This window comes from Chanodichthys erythropterus, chromosome 18 (genome assembly GCF_024489055.1).
Source record: "Chanodichthys erythropterus isolate Z2021 chromosome 18, ASM2448905v1, whole genome shotgun sequence".
Taxonomy (NCBI): Eukaryota; Metazoa; Chordata; class Actinopteri; order Cypriniformes; family Xenocyprididae; genus Chanodichthys; species Chanodichthys erythropterus.
The window spans coordinates 35,259,062-35,279,975 of NC_090238.1; the positions used below are offsets into that span (position 1 = coordinate 35,259,062).

At 38.3% G+C, this 20,914-nt stretch overlaps 1 protein-coding gene across 2 annotated transcripts in view; it reads left to right on the forward strand.

Moving 5' to 3' along the window:
• The window catches only part of plekhh1 (pleckstrin homology domain containing, family H (with MyTH4 domain) member 1), a 145,868-nt gene that overhangs the window by 105,796 nt on the left and 19,158 nt on the right, over positions 1–20,914 (forward strand). For both annotated transcript variants that reach the window (XM_067368034.1, XM_067368033.1), the window contains exons 2-11: positions 1,786–1,955; positions 13,397–13,459; positions 14,472–14,621; positions 14,708–14,791; positions 15,092–15,173; positions 15,252–15,395; positions 16,657–17,438; positions 19,181–19,259; positions 20,013–20,104; positions 20,223–20,370. In XM_067368034.1, the coding sequence (XP_067224135.1) occupies positions 1,812–1,955; positions 13,397–13,459; positions 14,472–14,621; positions 14,708–14,791; positions 15,092–15,173; positions 15,252–15,395; positions 16,657–17,438; positions 19,181–19,259; positions 20,013–20,104; positions 20,223–20,370 (1,768 nt within the window). In that variant the 5' untranslated portion in view covers positions 1,786–1,811. The remainder of the gene's footprint in view (positions 1–1,785; positions 1,956–13,396; positions 13,460–14,471; positions 14,622–14,707; positions 14,792–15,091; positions 15,174–15,251; positions 15,396–16,656; positions 17,439–19,180; positions 19,260–20,012; positions 20,105–20,222; positions 20,371–20,914) is intronic.

Here is a 20,914-nt window from a genome sequence, read left to right on the forward strand (position 1 = left end):
TCTTACAATGAACACATTACATTGTAGTATTAACTGCATGTTGTTATTATATGTAGGTATCTTTGCTGATTTTTTTCTCCATCATATGGAGAAAGTTTAAAGCATTGACCAACTCTTTATTACCACATTCAATGTTATGGAAAAAAACATAATGACAGAAATTAACAAAATGTATAAATTGTGAGAAATAAAAACGCTACAGTTTGACACCAGAATGGAAGCCTATTAGTGCCTTGGGGTTAAAAAATAAGGTAATTGTGACTATTTCTTTTTGGGGCTGGGACAATACATCGATTCTCGATTATCGAAACAATGAATCTGGATCGATCCTGATATTTTCTCTCTCAAATCGATTCTGAGCTTAGTTTTTAACAGCAGATGGTGCTCTAGGCTAGTTTTTAACCACACGCACAAATGCTCATGAAGAGGAGTGCTGGAGAGCGCTCGTGTTCTGCTGAGTCATGTAAGCGGTTAAATATAATTGCATATCGGCTCAGAATGCTTTTATGACACAAGATTAATGTAAACAGCCCACTGCGAACATCCTTGGAATTCACTTCAACCTTTTTGAACTTTCTGAATGGTTATTTTAGATTTACGTGGTGTATGTAAAGGACCCGGAAGCAAGCAGAGTATGGCTGTTTCTAAAGCACGCAGTGCCATCTACTGTTACAAACTAAGCTCAGAATCGATTTGAGAGAGGATCGCGATACATTAAAAATATCAGAATCACTCCGGATCATTTGAATCGATTTACTGTCCCAGTCCCGTTTCTTGTAATATGTGAATCTATCTCAGAATGACCGTATATATCTGAAAATTGTGCAGTTATTTTCAGATTTGCACCTTTATTTCTTGTAATTGCAACTCTACAGCTCATTGTAATTTGGGGTTATTGCAAATCTCTTGTAATTGGCATCTTAATTTCTTGTAAATACCACTTTTTATATCACAACATTACTTTATATATTAAAACTGTGACTTTATTTCTCGTAATTTTAACTTTGTATCTCACAATGGATGTTATCTCAGTTTCTACGTGCAACTTCGTTTTTCATAAATGCAACGTTTTTTCTAATTTATATATATATATATATATATATATATATATATTTTTTTTTTTTTTTTTTTTTTTTTTTAATTTATTCTTCTTTTTTTCCATGCAAATTTACACAAACTTGATAAAATCCAGATCATGGAATAGATAGGAATATCAGGGAATTTGAAAAAAAAGGGGAAATTATGCTAGTTATGCCTTTTTTTTCTTTTTGGTTGGAAATTGCACTCCTTCAGTACAATCTCTACAAAATGCATTTTCAAATATTTATCCAATGATCAAGAACAACTGTACATCATGTAAAGGTCATTGCAATTAATTAGTCAAAATGTGTGGAAATTAACCCTGGAAATAAGGCATTGGAAACACAAAATATTTATTATCTGTGGACAAGGCTGTTGGTAGATTTTGGAGTTGATACAAGGACGATTATAAGCCTGTGTCTGTATTTGGGAAAAAATGGCAGATTAATCATTCTGGCCTGTAAATTTGTCAGGCTTTGGTTTTGATGGTCTTTTTTGATTTGCACTCTCCAATGGACAATCTAATTTCAGTAGACACAGTGGTTAATTTAATTTTTTTCCCTCTCTGTAAACCAGCCGGTCCAAGGTCTCATTCCTCCTTTACAAGCTTCAAGGCAAACCTGTTAACCCTGTCCTCTATTTGCCTTGTGTTCATGTAAAAGTTCATTGTGTTCTCTGACAAATTTCCATCCCTGTTACCTGCAGGTTGGCAGACTGGCACACGTGCACAGATGGCAGAGGTGATGGAGGGCGTAGCCACGGCAGCCGTGCCCAACACCAGTGTGGACTGGCAGAAGAGATGCATCGCTCTGGAGACGCAGCTTATGAGGTTTCGTCTGCAAGCGGGAAATATCCGCCACCTACTTGCTGAGAGGGTAAAAGAGGGGTATTATGGGTAGCACAGGGTCTACAAAATCACCCACTGCATTCCAGTTACGCATATGATTTGTTTATTTTCTGTAAATTTTGCACAGCTTATGTATGCATAAATTCATCTAGCCAAAACAAATATCAGTCCCCTCAAGTTAGATAAAAGCCACTTTCTTTGACAATAAACATCACTCTATGGCCTAAATAGCAGATAATTTAGTAAACATGGTACATATGGTTTGCTGCTGGGTTGCATCTTATGACTTGCACATGAAGCCTGTTTCCTGTCTCATCATCCAAACTCACAAGAAATAGCCAAAAAGTATCATTATACTACCTTTTGTAATTTTTGGACATAGTACTGTCATGTTTTTTGACATTCACCTTGGTATTTTTGAAGTACCTTAGTTAGTTAGTAAATACCATGTTACCTGAACACTGTAATCAATCAGTACCGTGATATATATCAAAGCACCCCATGGCATTACCATCTGATTGGTACCGCCACAGTGATTATTTGTAAGGGTGATATTAGCCAATTCTATTTCTCATTTACTTCTTTTAAAAAGTCAGTCACAGTGGAGCAAGTTACTTAGTTTCTCCTCTGCTCTTTCTCTCTCCCTCTTCATCTACAGTTTGGTCATGTTGCATTGACCTCAGTGTTTCGTCTTGCAAGAAAAGGTTAACTGTCAAACTTGGCAGGCGGCCCTGCAGGGAAAAACCACTGACTCGTGTGAATGCTTGAGTGGATATACAGGTGTGTGTGTGTGTTGGTGTGATAGGTGAGGGAAGGATTCCTTTATTAACTATCAGATTAGCACAAGTAACTGTATTTTCATAGTTTTTAAAGAAAATGATTTCTTGCCTATGGCCACATTGTTAGGGTGTCTTGGGTGGTTGCCAGGGCATTGCTATGCGCGTTGTTATAGTGTTCTGGGAGGTTACTTGCAAAGTCAAGAGTCAGGGTTCATATCTATGAGATTTTGTTTGCCTGTTTTATTGTTATTGTTTGGGATGGGGGGGACGTTGGAGTTTTTCACCTTTTTTTCACCTCACTTTTAAATTGCTAATTCAAAAGCAAAAGTAAAATGTGTACTGCCGCATAACGGTCCAAATAGGCACTTTTAAATTTCACTTTGAAACCAAATCTTCCGCCATCGTCTTGTCAGTCAGCTTTCCACTTTCATGTTAAATTAGATCTGACTCCTGCTGCTGATCTGTGCTGTGACTCTCGTTCGGCTTACGCTGCATTGAGCAGACACATTCAGTTTTTAATTGTAGTGTTTGTTCTCTAACTGAACTAAATGATTTTTATTACTATAAAAAATCTAAATGACGATGGGGAGCGGTGTCGCGGTGGGCAAGTGATGTAACCGGTATTGTGGCTGAATACTGGTAACATCAACTATCACAGCAAGCCTAGTCTGGAGGTAGTCTCAGCCTCAGACGGACCACTGACTGAATGTCTGATGCATAAGGCACACAAAATGGTAAACATTTTGGGAGTTTTGAAAGTACAAGCTACATTTTCCAGATTTACGGAAGACACGTATGTCGCATTCATTTACGGTCTGCCTGGAAACAAAGCCGTTGTGACGTCAAAGAAATTTGAAAAATTTACAATGATGACAATGAGCACTTTCGGGATCAACTAAACACTGGATTTTCAAAAGTATGAAAGTTCACTGTTCCATGGTTGCAGTAAACTTGCACAACATTCTTGAATGAATAATTTATTAGATGCACGCCGGTCTGTTATTGTAGGGACATTGACTTTATATTTTCACGTCCCTAAACATGACTCAGAACAAAGCTAACTGTGATTGGTTGCTTTACACGTTGGTCAGACATCCTATTGTGTCGTCCTTGGCCAATGAAAGCTGTGATGCAGTCCAGACCTTCTGCCGTCAGTCTGAAGCTAATCTCCCTTTAGTAATCCAGGGGTTGATTTAAGCCTCGTTTTCACCGCAGAAACTTTCCCCAGGATCTAGGAACTTTGGGGTGGTACTCAGTGTGTTTTGACAGCAGGAACCAGGGTCTAAATGAAGTTCCGGGTAAAAAAATTCCCCCTCAGAAAGTCCCTGCTCACGAGGTAGTACTTTTTCAAAGTTCCGGAACTTTCGGGGGTGGGACTTGGGCACTGAACATGCTGATTGGTTAAGTTCATGCAGCATTTTATTTGGTTGACTCCACACAGCATTTTATTTCAACCATTGTTTTTTTTTAAAGTCTGTTGCGGTGTGTTCAGTAAGTTTAAAAATATGACCGATGGACTGACGATGAGGTTAAGGCCTTATTAAGCTTGTATGCGGAGAACGAAATCCAGCGGGAACTGGAAAGTCGTGCGTCGTCCTACGTCAATGGACTATCTTCACGGTACTATGACCGCTATGGAAACGCAGCTAGCAATAGGTCTGGGGGGGAAAATGTTCCTGGGACAAATTGTTCCAGGTAATTTCGGTGGAAACACGGCTATAGTTACCTTCAGGTCTGTGCCATTAAACCGGATGTATTATTATTCAGGAGCCAGTTGCATAAACTTGGACACTAAAGCCAGTTTTCCACCGTCGGGCCGAACCGTTCTTAGAATGGTAAGGAACGGTTCCAGTTGTGATTCCACTTCAGCCTGGTATGGCACGGAACAGCTACAAACCAAACCGTTCTCGGCCCGGAAAGTCTCAGCACGGTTGTCTAACCTGTATTCACATGCTTGTGTAAAATGTGTTTCGGGCCTTACAGTTAGAGGTTTTGTGCTATATTAAATCTCAAACGTTTTTCAGCCATAAAAAAGGTTTACTGAAGAATCACAACACCTTCTAACCATTTTACATGCAACTTTGTCTCAATAAACACACTGGGGATTTAACATCTCACGGAGGAGCATATAAACAATATTTTAGATTGGTCTGTAGACCATATGTGTACTTGCTCTTCTTGATGTTAATAGGTCTTTCCAAAAACAACATCAATTTTGTTTTTCTTTTCGGTCTAAGAGGTAGGTCTGTTGTTGTGTTTTTTTTTTATATCTGTGGTGGTGCCATTAGGGTGTTTACTGTCCAAACACGCAGACCACAGGGACATTAAGTCTTGGACGGCTCCCAAACATCCTCCATCAGGTTTCTTCCCACTCTGGTCATCGTCTCTAACAGCCTTATGCTCACCCTTACCTCCACTCTCTCCTGCTCTCCCATTCTTTCCAACCTCTCTCTCGCTGGATATCAGGGCTCAGTGTCTCATGGGTTGAAACTTATTTTGATGAAGCAGGCAAAAGAAAGTGTTGAGAGTTTGCTGCTGGTGCCTGTTTAGAAAGATTCATATGCTTCTCATCTGCTTCTCTGGGCGGTGTTAGGAGTGTTTTACACATTGACCCACTTTGCAGAGGAAAAGCTTGACACAGAATTGTGTGAAGGGTGTGATCTCTCATTCTGGCGTGAGGGAATACATTTTCCATTCTGTTCACATACACATGCCCTACAGTTGTAAAAGTTCATCCCATAGTAGAGTAAGATTAAAATTGCGTGTGAGTGCATTTACATAGGCTATGTTCGAATAGCACTCAATATACTAGGGGTGTAACGGCACACAAACAGTTAAGTAAATGAATAATGAATAGGATAATGTAGTGCATAAACAAAATGCTCCCCTCCAGAGTTAATTTCTCTAGTGAACTAACATGCTGTGGACACTAAATGACTTGCCTGAGGTAAATATAATGCTATGTGGGATATTATTCCCAAGCTGTTTTATTGATATCTTTCTGCAGTTGAAACACTGGTTGAGAGCAAGCAGCAACCTCCCCCAGTTTCTGCTGCCAATACAGAAGTGACTTAAACTGCAATTCATCGACTGGCCGCTAGGCTCCAAAAGAGAGCAGAATCTCATTGAGCCCCATGTTAAAATGCTCAACTTTACAGCAGAAAAAAAAAAACATGTACAGCCTGGTACAAACTGTGGTTTTGGTCTAAACCGCTCTGCCCTTCATGACAACTCTGAGGGGGGTGAATTTTATTTATAACTCATCCGTTTAAATTATATTAAGCCTTAAAGTTCTGCATAATTAAGGGCGTGGCCACTTGAGTGACAGGTGGATTGCCGCTGCTGTCTGTCACCTCAGCTAATTCCAGCCGCTGAACTTGGCATCTCTGCCGTGTTTGTGCTTTTTTCAGGATTATTTCATACAATTATCAAATAATATGGCTTGCTGTGCGATTTATGGTCTGTGTACATGAGCACACATGCAGAAGATAAACAGAGCTTGGATATTATAACTATAAAAGCTGCACTATTTTGAAAAATTATACTTTGGACGCGGGCTCATTTGTTTGTGAGATATATACGATCACAGACAGATTTACAACATAACCGGTGCTCAGATTGCATAGATGATGGAGAACGGATCGTTCAGAAGAAATATGACGCAAACAATGGACAATATATCAACATTTCATGGATTTAATGCTTTTGTAGACAAAAAGTGCTGTTGGATATTTTTGCACGCTCATGGACATTTTACCCAAGTGTTACAGATTGGATTCATTTCACGATTGCTATTTCATTACAAGGGCACGTCCCCTTCTGGATTGGAGTGTGGATTGCCTGTAACCGACTGTATTCGCTGTCTGACTATATGCACTGAACCGCGATGTCTGATGTACAAATACATGTGCTGTTACACGCATAGACTGTAAAAAAAATATGGACGTAGCGTCCGTGACATCACCCATAGAGTTCTGAACAGCAGTTTTGAAGTGAAAATGAGGCCGCGGCCATCTTAGCTGCGCGTCACCGCACGTCACTCCTGGATAACTGAAGGCGTTTCTCAATGTCAAGGAAGGATCCTCGGAAGCCAGAATTTCGAGGATGCTACGTCATCGACATCCGTCAAAGGACTGTTCCAATGTCGTGGATCCTCGGAATTTCAAACAAGGACTGAGTCCTTCGTTCGAAAAATATCCCATACACAGGAAAGGATGCATATGTGTATCCCTCGCGCTCTTCGCGCTCTCAAATCACCCACAATCCTATGCGTGCAGCTTTGCGATCTTGTTCAAAAATGTTTAAAAAAATGTTGGACGTTAGCGGGCAATATGCTTTCAAATGTAAGTATATTTACGTAACCAAACATTTGTTATAACAGTAGTAAATATGTCAGATAAATAAAGTTTAACGTTTAAATGCCAGTGCAAATTACTACCATATTGATATTATAAATTATACAAATTTATTGATGGCTTCAAATTATTGATGGCTAACTGAACCGGACCGTTGTTAGCTTGTTTGCCATCACCGGCATTTCCTTTATAAATAACTAGTTAAGTTGTCTAAAGTAATTTAACGTTAATATTATACCATTATACCATTCACAGCGTTATTCATAGCTTTATCGTCTTTTTTAACAGGGACCAAGGAACAAACGGAGGCGTTCATACGTCTCCGTGTAGAAAACAAGCAGCTGTTTACCGGGGGGTAATGACACAATGACGTGCACTTGCTAGTCTGTTCCATTTACGTGTTCTCTGAATGCTAAAGAGGAGCCTCGCCTAGACTCTGAAGGAAGTGACTTGGAAGGATCAGTCCTGCCAAGGAAGTATCCTTGACATTGAGAAACGCCTTGAAAATGGGCAAAGAGGCAGGGAGGTGGTTTGAGCTAATGTGATTGGTTGCTGAAACCACGCCCGCCTAGCTCGACGTGACCACGTTAGCAAGCAAAGGAGCTATCTATTAGAGCCCGACCGATATGGATTTTTGGGGGCCGATGCCGATATTAACTTGAAAAGATACGATTTCTAAGCCGATATTTTGATTTTGAAAATAAACTGGATATTAGACCCATTTCCTATAAACTACACTTACACAAAATTCAATAGCAAAATATCTGCCTGTTCTATGTATGTGGGCTGTATAAACCATTTTCCAGAAGGGATTATGTAAAAAAAAAGCCTTAGATTACAGTCTCAATGACTAAACAATTGCACATCAAAAGTATATATTTTTTAATGATCAAAAAACAGTCTGGTTTTAAAAATTTAACAGTTTTACTTACTTCCAGTTGAAGCTGGTTTTAACATTCTGTGTGTGTACTGTAAATAAATTATAATACTAAAGTTAAAGTAAAAGAGCTATACCAAACAAATTCAATATTCCACAAAACCATGTCAATGAATTGAAAATAAAATTAAAATAAGTTAAATGTATAGCTACATATAAAATAAATAAATAAATATAAAATATAAAATAAATAAATAATACCAAAGTATAATTTAAACAATGTAATATATGTAATAATAATCTAATATAGCAATGCATTAGCGGCTGTAAGTGATGTTACAGAATATTTAGAAGTGATAATGATAGGACCGTTAGCGAGAACTACCATACTGTTTTTATATACAGTTTATGAACTAAATCTACAATCATTTCACATGATGAACGACAGACAAAAGAGTACATCTCCGTGGCTCGGCTGATAGCTTTCTTCTGTAGTGGATTTCTGGCGCTGTTGTCAACTGGGGAGTTGCAGAGCTCCCTCTGGTGGGCAAACTATGCAACACTCATAACATGAGTGAAGCATGAGACTCTGTTTCTCATGTTTCATCGGCCGTTATAAACGCCGATGCCGATTTAAATGCAATTAGCTCATATCGGCCGATATATCGGTCGGGCTCTACTATCTATCTAGATACTATATAAATTATTAATAAAGATAAGTTTTAACATCAGAAAGGTCTAAAGGTTTACTGTCAATTTACGGTGTTTTTTTAAGATATAGATGCTCCAACTAATTTGTGTTGGGTGTGCAAATTACAACATGGAACATCAAATGGGACTTCATACCTTTATAATAGAGATTGCGAGAAGAATCCAGTCTGTGGCACTTGGTTAAAATATAAATGTCCATTGCAAAACAAAAACAAAACTTTTCACATTTCTTCTGAATGATCTGCTCTCTGTCATCGTTCTTCAAGAAAGTATGCAATCTGAGCAGCGATCGTATCTAACAAACAAATGAGCCTGTGTCCAAAGTATATTTTTTTCAAAATAGTGCAGGAGTTTTAGTTATAATATCCAAGCAGTGCTGTCAGAGTTGTATATCCTCCTGGTATTGTCATTGTAGTAAATCTCGCAATCAAAACTTTCAGCGAATGCCACGATCCAACAACATGTGTTCTGTGTCTCTTCCCGATGCATGCACACAGACACACATCAGTCTCGAATATTATGCAGCAAGCCATATTTTATAATTGTATAAAATAATCGAGAAAAAAAGCACAAAAACGGCTGAGATGCCAAATTCAGCGGCAGCTGAGGTAACATGACGGCTCACAGACAGCAGTGGCATCTACCTGTCACTCAAGTGACCACGCCCTTAATTATGCAGAACTTTAAGGCTTAATATCATTTAAACGGATAAGTTATAAAAAAAATTCACCCCCCTCAGAGTTGTCATGAAGGGCAAAAATAGCAGTATAGACCAAAACCACAATTTGAACCAACTTGTAAACATGTTTTTTTTCTGCTATAATCTTGGCCAATTTAACATGGGACTCTATGAGATTCTGCTCTCTTTTGGAGCCTGTCCCTAGCGGCCAGTCGGTGAATCGCAGTTTAAGTTACTTCCGTATTGGCTTCACGAGAGAAAGGGGGAGGTTGCCGCTTGGTTACACCCCTAATGCATACTATTTCTGCACAAAATTGTATGCGTATTGTGCATAGTTTATGCATATTTTTATTTTTTATTTTTGCCAAAACTTAGTTTATAACAGAGCACAGACACTCAGATGTACAGTAGTTGTAAGATGTACTTAATTTCTGATTGTGTTGATTTGACTTCACATAGAAATCCTTATGTGAGTGCTGCATGTGTTTGCAAAGTATATGTAGAAGATTCAGTAAGTTGGTCTTCATGTTGGGTTTGGCCTAATTCTGTAGAACTGTCTTGTTTCTAATGAACTGCCAGACAGGAGGATTAGCCTGCTATATACTTTCTCAAACTCAACCTTTCTCCATAAAAAAAACACCATCCCCGCTTCATTAGTGTTTCTTGCATAGTTCTCAAATTAATTATTGAGCTGTTGGGTGTTTCGGACTTTAGGTGTCTGTATCAAATATGGTTAATGATTACATTTTTGGACAGTATTTTGATGTTTCTTTAACAAATAAACTGTCCTACCCTCTAAAAGAGGTTGATGAAACCCATTTCTACTATAAAAAACCGCTATGTTTTAGTAAGAGTCTTGATCATGGCAGATGGATGTTATGCTGGTGATTTCCAGAGTCATTAATGCATAGTTCACATTCTCTGCTTCCATACTCTGAGGCGGTGTAGTCAACTGCTAAAGACCGAGGAGGAAACCTTCTTTGCATTTCACTATAGCAACTGCAAAAGAACAGTTGTTAAATTTTTCACATACCTGGTTGTCCGATGCCTGAGCAGCTGCCCTGCCCCCACCTGTTTAACCTGTGGCCTGTCATAACCGTCACTCCATCCTCAGCCTTCTGCTGAATCAGGATGATATGTTGTGTCTTTAACGCCCCAATATACTCATGGCGAAGTTATTTTTCGTTCTTTGCTTAGGGGTAAAGCAAAGTTTGAAATACTTGACCAGCGGTATACTGTTAGCGAACATCCAACGCCGCCCACACTGCTAAAAAAGCAGCGCTTAGATGAATATGTAAATATGTGCTGTGCACTTTCCTCTCAATAACTATAACACAACAAAATTGAGAAAACAGCAAGTATCTTTTAATAAAGCAAGAAAAGCATCTGATCAAAGCAACATGGATATGTTGAGCTCTGCAATTCTGCTCTCCAGTGAAGTCACATCACGTTTATTTATATAGCACTTTATACAAAAGATTGCTTAAAATCAAGCAGCTTTACCGTATTAAAACAGTTTTTCGTTTCATCAGAAGTACAACTTCATTTTCTACTATAACGCAGCTCTCCAGTATGTTCATGTTTTCACTCGCGAACATCTGTCCTGACCTAAACAGTGATGTTTAATTAGCATTTCTACAATGATGCATTTGACTGTGTCAGCATCTGTTTCATTAAATATAACTTGGATAAGTCACAACTGTTAATAGCAACAATTTTGAACAATTGACCGATTTTAGCTGCATCGTCAGCATCTATTTATAGTGTAGGGGGCGGGACGCTTCAGATTCTAGAGAGCATTTGATTGGACAGAAAATTTGATGAGAAGCTGCAGGGTGATGTCATCAAAATCACTATTGGCAGAATTGAGAGACTGTAAGTTTTGAATGCTTATATCTTCTAATTATATCTCCATTGTTTTGGAGCACACTAGCTTATAGATAACAGTAAGACTAACATATTCATACTAAAAGCCAAAAAAAAACTTATATATTGATTTCATGGGGACTTTAAATAGGTAGCAATAGGTACAATTCATTAGCCAAAGAACTTCACTATGACTGATTTAACTTATTATTGAGTTCACTTACCCAGTTACCAATATTTAATGACCCAAACTCGATTTTTGCTTTCGGTTGCATTTTCTGGCTAAATTAAACTTTTTTGTTTTGGTGTTTTGGGAAAAAAGTCATTTCCGTTCATCACTGCATTCTACAAAAACCTCAGGAAAACAGGTTGTGAAAATGAGAAAATAACCAATTTTTAGCCACACAACTTTACAAATCTCTACGAGCATAACAGAGATATCTGTATACATTGTGAAACCAATTCTAATGTAAAATGTTGTTTTTTTTATTGACAATTTAACACTGCCTATTTTTTATTTGCATGAAACAAAATGTCTTCTGAGTAGGGACTGTACTGGAATTGCATCTGTTCGTGTCATTGAGATGTTTCCATTAACTCTATTGAGGCCCGGTAGCTCCACACTCTCCTCTCACCACCAGTAAACTTTACGACATAGTTGCTGAATAGCTCTTAATGCTCAGTGAATCATTGCTGAGAGGGTAAGGCTAACCTGAGGTCAGTGCTGAGCTTGGGCGAGAGGACACTATTCCCATAGTAATGCGGATTGATGAAGTGTCAGCGAAAGCATTTCCTTCTTCATATTTGTCGCTGTGTCGTCTAGTCAGTCCTGTACATTTGGTGACCCTGAGGTCAAGAGTCACACCTCCACACAATGACCCCACAGGCTGCTCTCCTGGCCCCGACACTCAGGGAATGCTCGCATGGAGAGGGTGCTCCTGGGAATCCCTGGACTTTTGGCTTGAGGAGCAAGAAAGGGTGGAAAGAACAAAGAAGTTTGAACAAAAGGAGTGCTCTGTCATACAGTGGGAATTCATTAGTATACTTGTCCTCCTTTTTACTGGGTCAGTGAGCTCATGAAACAGTGAGCACAAAGCACGTCATGGCCAGGAACTCTGTGTGAGTTCTTACAAGCTTTTGCTTGTCTGTTTGCAGTACATCTATGCGAGAAGATATAATCCATGCACAGATTAGCACTCCTTCCAACAACCTTTTTTCTCACATTTTTAGTTGAAAAGAATTAGAGCAGAAAAGATTGTTTTACCAAATTTCCACCAGCTTTACAACAGGAGCAAATGCACAAAAATTTTGTTCTTTTGCTATGATTTTAATGTTTATTATTCCAGGTTATTCTAAATTAAGAAGTGTATGCCTGCAGTTAATAATTTGCATAATGCATGGCCAAATATCTCTTTATAAAAGATTGCACACAGCCATTCATTGCTCTCTGCATACATATCACTACACTATCTAAACACGGAGCTATGGCACAATTTTTTTTTTTAAACTCTGAAATGAGAAAGACTTATATTGCCTCTAAATTAGGCTTGGGCATTGAAAAAAGTCATGTGATCGTGGCCGGTGTTCACGTCATTTGTCACCATTGCTTTTTCAATGACGTAAGACCTGCATTCACAAGGGAATATCCCATCTGTCCGCTTTCATGGCAGACGCAAATGCACGTATCCGATTCATGCCAATTAGTATACAAATAAAATTGAATACTAAGCAACAAATCAAACAGAATCACAACAAAATAGATTCAATTACAAATTACATTCAGCACGTGATAAATCACAGTTTTGGCTATGATGCACAGAAGGACTTTCTCTTTCAGTATGTGCAGAAACATTATTTTATGTAGGAAATTTGAACAGAATGCACATGTTGAGAATGTAGGAGTGGGTGGCTTGTTTACTAGGATCTTTTCCCTGTGCTGTCCGACCATCATGGTGGTCTTGATGATAACCGCAGTGGTTTGTGGCATAAGCGTGCCCAAACCCGCACCTGTACAACATGGCCTCAGTATTTAGTGCCGGATTATGATCAAAATCATTTAAGCATGACGGGTAGCGACACTCAAAATCAGATATACAGTAGATTTTTTCTCATAGTTTATCTCACACTTATAGTTTATATAACCAACACACACCTCAAGCCTCAAGAGAACAACCCATGATTCTCTCTGTTTCTCTCTTATAGATGCAGGAGTTGGAACAGAGAGTGATAGAGGCTGACCAGCGAGCAGAGAACGCTGAAAAACAGGTATAGCTGTTGGACCACTGTTTTCATATTTTTCTGAATTTACTGTGTTAAAATCAATCTCAGGACATGGTGTCCTATTTGCCAGATTTTTTTAAAAAGGGATGTTTCATTATCAGTGTATAATCTCATTCAGTGTGTCATATAATAAATAAATCACACATTGAAATAAAAAAACAAAACAATAACATTTTCTTTTTCAAAAATCAACATGTTTGTGTTGAAAGTTAAAGTTGAAAGTATAATAGCCTTAGCTAGCAAATATTATCACGCCACAGTTAGTAGTCAAAATTTTTGTTTTTGTTTTTCAGAAAATGTACATAGTATAGTAAAAGGGGCATGACAGTAGTAAAAATAACTACATTGACAATAAAAAAACTTTTAATTTTAAATAGATAATCTTGAAATATTGTTATATGTTCAACAAAGTTATTGAAAATTGTTAATGCTTTGTTCAAAATATCACCAATAAACCCAATATCACAATACATATTGAATCGTGAGCTGAGTGTATCGTTACACCCAAATAGTTTTAAATAATTAAAATTTTAGTTTTTTGAGGAAATTGGCTATTCATATGGAGAAAAAAAAACATTAAAATAAAAATAAATGTTCTATTGAAATCAGCTTCAGTATCCTTTTACTTATTTTATTGTTAATTATAAGTAATAAATCAAGGGATCACAAATGGTACTCTTTCTTGAGAATTATGGGTTTTTTTTTTTTCAAAAAATAACTTTTTTGTTTTGCATTGTAAAATAAAATCTGTAGCTGTGGTTTGCCTTTTTTTTTTTTTTTGCTAAATAATTTTGTCAGATATATATCTTTACCAAATTTAGAGTTTTGTTCCTCCCTCCTATTAAAAATATTTAAAAAATATAAAATATTTTCCTCATATTTTGATTGTTTAATCAAACTTGTAGGGTCATTAAAAACAAATATCCCCTCCAGACATCACTTTTGGCCTCTACTGTACCCTTTTCTCTTGAGGACTTAATCAAAAGTACCTTTGTAGGTCCATATAATGGAGGAGAAACTGAAGTCTGCAAACATGCAGCCCAGCGAATCGGAAAACTCACTGTACAGGCGCTATCAAGAGCTGAGCAGTCAAATTCAGGAGAAAGATATGATCATAAAGCGACTCGAAGGACAGCTGGAGAAGCAGGTAAAGACCTCACAAAGAGGAAGAGATGGCTGTTAAACTCTCACTTAAGGATTGAAACATTGTTCAACTGCCCTCCTTATCTGCAGAGCTTGGTTCGAGCACAAGAGGCCAAGATTATTGAAGAGAAGGCTGCAAAAATCAAAGACTGGGTCACGTTTAAGTTGCGAGAGGTGAGTTGTGCTGTGGATCATAACAACATGGTTACACTTTAGTATAGGGAACACATATAAACTATTAACTACAACTTTTCCCTCAATAAACTGCTTATTAATAGTTAGTAAGTTAGTTGTCACGTTTAGGTATTGGGTAGGATTAAGAATGTAGAATAAGGTCATGCACAATAAGCCATTAATATGTGCTTAATAAATAGTCAATGTTCTAGTAATAAGCTACTAGTTAAAAGACCCTAAAATAAGTGTTACCAAAAACATTTGTTGAAACAAAGAGTTATGTTTTCTGGTATCTTGTAGATGGAAACCGAGAACCAGCAGTTGAAGAAGGCAAATCTGAAGCAGGCTGAGCAGATCCTCATACTGCAAGACAAGCTTCAGAGTAAACATATTTCCTTTCCTGTTTTCTTTTCCTTATACCATTTGTTTTTGCTTATACCTCTCACTGTGTTTCTGTCAGCTCTTCTCGAGATGCCCATGTCCCCAGCAGTGGATGCCCACCTGGTCCCTTCCAGCCCACTCCACCCTCCCAGCTGCCCCGGGACACCCCCTGTCCAGGAGGAGGGCTGGAGATTGACAGGATCTCGCATGGCCAACTCTACAGGTACATAATCATCTTCTACCTTCAGAAGGTTTGAAGCTCTCACTAGTCGTTCAACAAAAATATATTAGCTAATTCTGTTTTTCTCAGATTTGCTTATGGAACTGCTGATTGAATTAAAGTAACTTTATTTTACACTTATTATTTATGTATAATTTACACTAGTATTATTTTTTTGTTAGTACACTTGACAAGGTTTTTTACATTTAGTTTTACATCACCATTTTCTTTACACCATTTTAACATTATTAAAAATGCATACTGAGTGACCGAAACAATCTTTGTCATAGAAAACACTTGTCTGCTCACATTGAGAGTTTGAGCTTGTTTGCTGTAATTTAAGTTCTTACATGGGTTATCTTTCATATTGGCTATAAAGCACACTCAAAATTATATTCATTCTCACATTAGATGCTTTAAACATTAAATAGAGCACATTAACCGTACGGGCTGCACGATTATTTGAAATTAACCCTAAATCGCACTGGTGCATTTATGAAATTGCAAAGGCTGCAATTTATTTTAAGTACGGCTCTGTGATCAGTAGTAAATGCTGCTCCATCTGAAAGCACTGCGAGTTTGAGTCGCTTATAACGTGCATTTGAAAAAGTCGCACGCATCAAACATCTTTCCAAACATGAGAAGCATTTATGAACCTCTTGTCCAACAAAAGACAACATTTAATAACATGTTTTTACTCCAACGACATTCGATGTCTTCTACAGGGCATATTTGCAGTTTCTGCTCGAGAGCGCCCTCTGGCTTTCATATGGAGCAGCCTTTGCCAATTCGTGTTAAGTTTAATTTCGATTAATCGTAAACCCTAGCAGAGTTTATCATTGTCATACTTTGCATGTTGTTGTTCCAGCTGACTTTGCTGAAATAAAAAACATTTCTACAATAGAGTCGTTGTGTATCGCCGTCGCAGCTGGTTAGGACAAAATCTCTGATTAACATGGAAAAATACCTTTTATGGAGTGCTGCGGCGTCGCATTACATCTGGTTAGAAAACGGTGTTAATGTCAATGAATATTCGTGATACATGAAAAATGTTGTCCGAAACCTATTATTTTTGGCCTAATATTTTCAGTTGCCTAAATTTCAGTGCATTACTAAAACAAGTAATAATAAAATTTTAAACAATAAAAATCCCATAATATTTCCTTAATCCACCCCCCAACTTCTATTCCGCACTTTTTGGATGCATCATCTTTCACTTTTCATTTTTATCTAATTATGCATTATTATCTGTTGCAAATTGCAGATAGCAAAAGGAAAATCACGGAGGGCTGCGATTCCGCTTTTCATAGTGCATCCTTACTTCCTACATTACAAGACAAAGGAGACTCTTATAAGTCTAGTCAAGATGGTGTTGACACCACAACCTCAGTAAAGGAGGCCGGAGAGGGGGCGGAGCCTTCTTTTGTAGCATCACGTGAGAGAGGAGTGGGAGGAGCCTCAGACAGAGATCACTCTTCTGATGAGCTCAACAGCAAATTTCGTTCCCAGCGCCTTCGTTCCTCTTCCTCATCTTCTTCCTCATCCTCCTCAGCATATGAAACTCCTGGTCCGGGTGGCTTTGACACGCCTACCCCCACTCCTAAAAGCCCTCCTCCTGTGCCCCTCTCACCCCCATTAATATGCCTCCCACTGTCATGCCCCTTCCATCTGGCTTTACCCTTGGGCACCAGCATGACCCTTCCCAAAGTTCGCACTCCTGTAACCCCCCGTGACAGCATCCAACTTGTGAAGAAACACCACAGTCAGCCGCAATCCGGCATAGAGCGCCTCCATCAGGTCAACGTCAACATTGATATCGGAAACTGCACCTCTCCATCCTGTGGTTCGGTTCCCACACATGGGCTAGAGGAGACGGACATTGACGAAGGGCCTCCAGAAAGCATGGAGGTTGTGGTGGAGGGGTCAGAGATGGAAGCTCAGCCTACTGATGGAGGCTTATTGGATAGGTTGGCCAAAGAGTTTGAGATGATGGACCCAGAAGCTCTTAAACCACCTACACCACCTCTGCACAGATTTCCCTCTTGGGTAAGACAGGAAAGAATGCTACGGATTTTACCTCAAATTGTGCAGCTTGTTAAAGGATTAGTTCACTTCAGAATTAAAATTTCCTGATAATTTACTCACCCCCATGTCATCCAAGATATTCATGTGTTTCTTTCTGCAGTTGAAAAGAAATTAAGGTTTTTGAGGAAAACATTCCAGAATTTTTCTCCATATAGTGGACTTCAACAGTTACCAACGGGTTGAAGGTCCAAATGTCAGTTTCAGTGCAGCTTCAAAGAGCTCTACATGATCCCAGACGAGGAATAAGAGTCTTATCTAGAGAAACGTCATTTTCTAAAAAAAAATAAAATAATAAAATATACTTTTAACCAGAAATGCTCATGTTGCACTGCTCTACGATGCGCCATGCATTACATAATCATGTTGGAAAGGTCACAAGTGACGTAGGCGGAAGTACTGCGGTAGGGCGAAAAACTAATTTTCTCCTCCAACTTCAAAATCGTCTGACATCATTGTATCTTTTTTTATAAAGGCCGTTTGACAGTCTTTGCAGGTTTGCTTTGTAGTCACTGGATCGATACTTCCGCCTACGTAATGTGTGACCTTTCCAACATGATTACGCAATGCGTGGCGCATCGCAGAGCAAGATGAGCATTTGTGGTTAAAAGTATATTTTATTATTCTTTTTTTTTTTTAAAGAAAATAACCGATCGGCTAGATAAGACTCTTAATCCTCGTCTGGGATCATGTAGAGCTCTTTGAAGCTGCACTGAAACTGACATTTGGACCTTCAACCCGTTGGTAACTGTTGAAGTCCACTATATGGAGAAAAATCCTGGAATATTTTTCTCAAAAAACTTAATTTCTTTGTGACTGAAGAAAGGCATTAACATCTTGGATGACATGGGGGTGAGTGAATTATCAGGAAATTTTAATTCTGAAGTGAACTAATCTTTTAAAGACAGATGTGTTATAAGTTGTGAGTTGCAAGTTACAGTTTAGCCTTTTGGAATGTATATAAGCGTTAAGTTACAGCTTGCTACTAAATTTATTAAATTACAACATTCTTTAATGTTATTAAACTTGAAATTTGAAATATAACCCAACGTGTAAACAAAATAATTCACCACAAAAATACATACATTTTCTAGTTTGTTATATTAGTATTTATATATTGTGCCTAACTGTTTTTAAATGTTTCATTATTTACATAAATATACTATTCAGATTTTCATATACACTACCATTGAAATGTTTTTATGCTTACACAGGCTGCATTTATTTGATCAAAAAATTCTGTAAAAACAGAAATATTGTGAAGTATTTTTACAATTTTAAATGACTATTTTTAGACTTTAATAATATTTTAAAATGTAATTTATTCCTGTGATCAAAGCTGAATTTTCAGCATCATTACTCCAATCTTCAGTGTCACATGATCATGAAATCATTCTAATATGTTGATTTGGTTCTCAGGTAACATTTCTGATTATTATCAAGGTTGAAAACAGTATTTTTGTAGAAACTGACACATTTTTGTTTCAAGATTCTTTGATAAATAATGCTCGGGGTGGGCTTTTGGTTCTCTTTTGACTTTAGGCCAGCAAGCAACCACCTAGAAACACACAAAACAACACTCAAAATGTTTTAGCAACCAAATTGCAACACCCTTGCACTCACCCACATTACCCTAAAACTATAGTGGCAAGTCTTCTATGGTATGATAAAAGTTCGACACCACTATTTGCATGTGTATTTTTCAGGAGAGCCGGATCTATGCAGTAGCTAAATCAGGAATGAGAGTCTCAGAGGCCTGTCTTGGAGCTAAGACTTTTGGGAGAGGTCAGTCAACCAATCAGCAATCATCACTGATCACTCAGTATAGGTCTGTCACCAGCATTTGCTATAACACTATATGAACACATGCTCTTGGATCTGTCAATTAGAAGTCAGGATTTGTTTGATGTCACTTCCTCTTACCTAAGGGGAACACACCTGTGCAGGTGTGATCTCCATGCGTTGAATCTTCTAAGAGGCTTTTAGAGGAGTTCCAGGTCTGTGAGTAGAGGGTGAGAATGAAAACCATGCTGTGATGAAAGGTTAAAACCACTGTGTAATTATCTCAGGGAGTGTTTCACCTCAACTCTACAACAAAAGTCAGTGGAACTGTGCTGCGTTCTGCAGTGAGACACACGTCTGGAACTTTTTATAGTGAATATATTTTCTAGTTATGCTCAGCTCTAAAATACGGAAGAGGATTAGAGCCAAGCAATAATAAAAAATAAAACCATCTTGAGATTAAAGTCATTATAATGTGAGAATAAAATCATTAAATTTTGAGAATAAAGTCAGTGGGTCTCATTCACTAATAACTGTGTGGATTATTTCGTATTTGTATGCACAGGAGAACGTCTTGCGAAAAATCTCCACCTAATTCATAACACCTGCGTACACGCATGAATTTTTTCTTAATCTTGTCTGTAAATGGAATAGCCTTATGAAATTATATTGAAGTGCCCACCCAGGCCTTATGAATTTTTTACAACTTTGCGAACATTATGTAAGCGCTCATGTGTTGTTCGTTTGTTTCTCCAGTATCCACCCAACCTCAGCACTCAACAACTGGCCCCTTCACCCACCTCATTTATAAGAACATCAGTGTGCCTGTGTACTCCACTCTTAAAGGGGTAAGATTACATCAATATGAGAGTTATCTTACCAGTGTCATGCTAAAGTGTTAGTATGTATAACAGGTAAAGTGTACTTGTCTTTCTCATCCTTCCCACAATGTTCTTCTGCCCTTAGAAGGCGACTCAGATCAGCACTGTGCCTCTCCCCGATGATGACTCCGGTTCAGAAGATGACAGCAGCTCATTGGCCAGCTTGCACACGTCCATACTGGGGCCAGATAAAAAGGGCAGCACCCCTGGCAGCCCTCGGGCTGTCAAAAGAGGTGAGGAAATCTGTGAAATAACCAACTTTATGACCTTCAAAATATTTTGTTTAATTTTTTAGGCTATTTTTTCTAATTTGTAAATAATAAAAGTGTGCAGCTGTCATAAACTGCTCCGAGATACGAAAGTTGAGATTCCAAACGCAGTATTTATTTAAAAGGGTAATCCATTATCGTAGGGCTGGGCGATATATCGCATTCGATTGTCACACGCATTTCGTCAGTAAAGCCGGTTCCCTGATTACCGCGAAATCGCCATCACCTGCTTTTAAATGGAGCGGCATTTAATAGACAGAACCGTCGATCACTGACAAGCTACGCAATATCACGTTCATTATCACAGATGAATTGCCTCCGATAATGAACGCGATATTGCATAGCTTGTCAGTGAACTACGGCTCTGTCTATTAAATGCCGCTCCATTTGAAAGCAGGTGATGGCGATTTAGCGTTAATCAGGGAACCGGCTTTACTGACGAAATGTGCGTGACAATCGCATGCTATTGCATATCGCATAATCCATAAAACAGGCATAAGGTCAAAAC